We start from the raw sequence: 2,500 nt of genomic DNA on the forward strand, positions 1-2,500 counted from the left end.
ACGCCATTATTTCTATACATTTATAGTTCAATTATATTAATATTTTGAATCAGCTTTAATTTATATATATGTATTTTTTTTACTATATTTTTAGTAATTTAGATGTTGCTATTTTGCGATTTTAATTTTATTAGGGTTTTTTTTTTTTTTTTTTTTTTTTTTTTTACTTTCTGGTTAAATATTGTATTGATTTCACTTAAACATAAATAAAAAAAAATATGTATATTTTTTTATTTCAGATTTTAATTTTTTGTAGTTTTGGTTCATGCTTTTTTTTTTTTTTACTATTTATTTGGAGTAAATTTTTTATTTCAGTTTAAAAAAAAAATCATTTTCTAGTTTGAAATTGTATTGCTTTGACTTAAACATTAGTTTTTTTTTTTTATTAAAAAAAATATATTTTTAATTTCAGCTTTTAATTAAATTTGTTGTTGTTTTGGTTCATGCTTTTTTTAATAATACTATTTATTTGTTAATTTTTTTATTTCATTTTTTTTTTAATTATAGTTTTTATCTTACTTTAATTCAAGCATCAAGTCAACATGTCTAATTTCTTCACGTAATATTTTTTTTCTATCAGCTTTATTCCAGTCCTCAGAAACCGTTCTAATAGTTTCAGATAACGATGATCCCTGCTCTACTCTTCACACGTACACTCCTGATGAAAGTGTGTTATTGAATGTGCTGGATATATTTCTCTGTCTGCAGGATAACAGTCGTCGTGTTGATAACGTGCTGAAGCTATGGATCATCGAGGCCCGGGACCTTCCTCCGAAGAAGCGCTATTACTGCGAGCTGTGTCTGGACGACATGCTGTACGCACGCACCACCAGCAAGCCTCGCACAGACACCGTGTTCTGGGGCGAACACTTCGAGTTCAACAACCTGCCGGCCATCCGCAGCCTCAGACTGCACCTGTACAAGGAGACGGACAAGAAGAGACGCAAGGTGTGCCCACAAACCGTATCAGAATATCAGGATACCATAATACTGCGATGTGAACTTCACGACACTATATTGTGTGTGTGTGTGTGTGTGTGTGCAGGAGAAGAGCACGTACCTGGGGCTGGTCAGCATCCCCATCTCCAGTATAACGGGCCGTCACTTCGTGGAGCAGTGGTATCCGGTCATCCAGCCCAGTGTCCTGGCCAAGGGCAGCGGTGTGGGCGGCGGGAAGATCATCAACGCCTCGCTGCGCCTCAAGAGCCGCTACCAGACCATGAGCATCCTGCCCATGGAGCTGTACAAGGAGTTCGCCGAGTACGTGACCAACAACTACCGCACGCTGTGTGGCGTCCTGGAGCCGCTGCTGAGCGCCAAGAGCAAGGAGGAAGTGGCCTGTGCGCTGGTGCACATCCTGCAGAGCACCGGCAAGGCCAAGGTCAGAGGTCACACACACACACACACACACAGGAGAAGACACATGCACAGCAGTCGCTAGGAATCAGGAAGTCGCTGGTTCATTTTACGTAAAAACGAAAAAGGAAAATGATATAGCATTTTATAGACTTTGCTAAAAGTGCGAATAAAAGGAAATAAACACTATAACTAATCCTGCACCCAGTTCAGTACGGACAAAAAAGGCAAATATCGGCCGATATATCGATTTACTATAATTGTGCATTTTTATTAGTTTTTGTTTTTTGACTATATAGGTTTGATTTTAGTTTAGTGTTAGTTTAAAAAAAATGCCTGATCATTATTTTATCTGTAAATAAGAGCAAACATTATACTGGAATGCATATGTTCTAAATTATAATATATATTTTCTAAATAAATGTGTTCGGTGTCAGTATTATTTAAAAAAATGTTTTACATTTTTCAACTGTTTGCAGTCAGTGTGGGAAAAATGTATTAATGTGTTTGTTAATTATCGGGTATTAAATTATTAAATTAAAAAATTAGAAACATATGGAGGAAACAGGGTTATTCTAGTAAAACTAAACCATAAAAATATTCTTCAAATAAAGTAAGCATTAACGGAAATAAAATATTTATAACTGTAAACTTCTGTCTTGTTTCAGCTAGATGCCAGCTGTTCTCACTTTCATTCAGTTTAACATGGTGCACTAAAATAACTGAAACTAAAACAATTAAAGCACAAACGTTAAAATATTTGAAAGGAATTCAAAGTATTAGTGAAAGCCAGAGGTTTGTGTGTGTGTGTGTGTGTGTGTGTGTGTGTGCAGGACTTCCTGTCTGATATGGCCATGTGTGAGGTGGACCGCTTCATGGAGCGTGAGCATCTGATCTTCAGAGAAAACACACTGGCCACCAAAGCCATCGAGGAGTTCCTGAAGCTGATCGCACACCGCTATCTCAGAGACACCATCGGTGAGTGTGTGTGTGTGTCTCTGTGTGTGTGTGTGAGGATGATGATGGTGATGATGACGGTGCTCTGCTCTGCAGGAGAGTTCATCCGTGCGCTGTACGAGTCGGAGGAGAACTGTGAGGTGGATCCGATGCGGACGCCTCCCTCGGTGCTCTCAGATCATCAGGC

The 2,500-nt window shown here is 38.1% G+C and overlaps 1 protein-coding gene across 3 annotated transcripts in view; it reads left to right on the top strand.

The window, feature by feature from the left end:
- Positions 1–2,500, top strand: part of LOC127938330 (ras/Rap GTPase-activating protein SynGAP-like) — an 18,513-nt gene that overhangs the window by 6,511 nt on the left and 9,502 nt on the right. For all 3 annotated transcript variants that reach the window (XM_052534872.1, XM_052534873.1, XM_052534871.1), the window contains exons 5-8: positions 709–948; positions 1,046–1,381; positions 2,190–2,334; positions 2,410–2,500. The exon at positions 2,410–2,500 is cut by the window's right edge and continues 54 nt beyond it. In XM_052534872.1, coding sequence (XP_052390832.1) covers positions 709–948; positions 1,046–1,381; positions 2,190–2,334; positions 2,410–2,500 — 812 coding nt within the window. The remainder of the gene's footprint in view (positions 1–708; positions 949–1,045; positions 1,382–2,189; positions 2,335–2,409) is intronic.

The sequence above is a fragment of the Carassius gibelio genome, chromosome A20 (genome assembly GCF_023724105.1).
Source record: "Carassius gibelio isolate Cgi1373 ecotype wild population from Czech Republic chromosome A20, carGib1.2-hapl.c, whole genome shotgun sequence".
NCBI lineage: Eukaryota > Metazoa > Chordata > Actinopteri > Cypriniformes > Cyprinidae > Carassius > Carassius gibelio.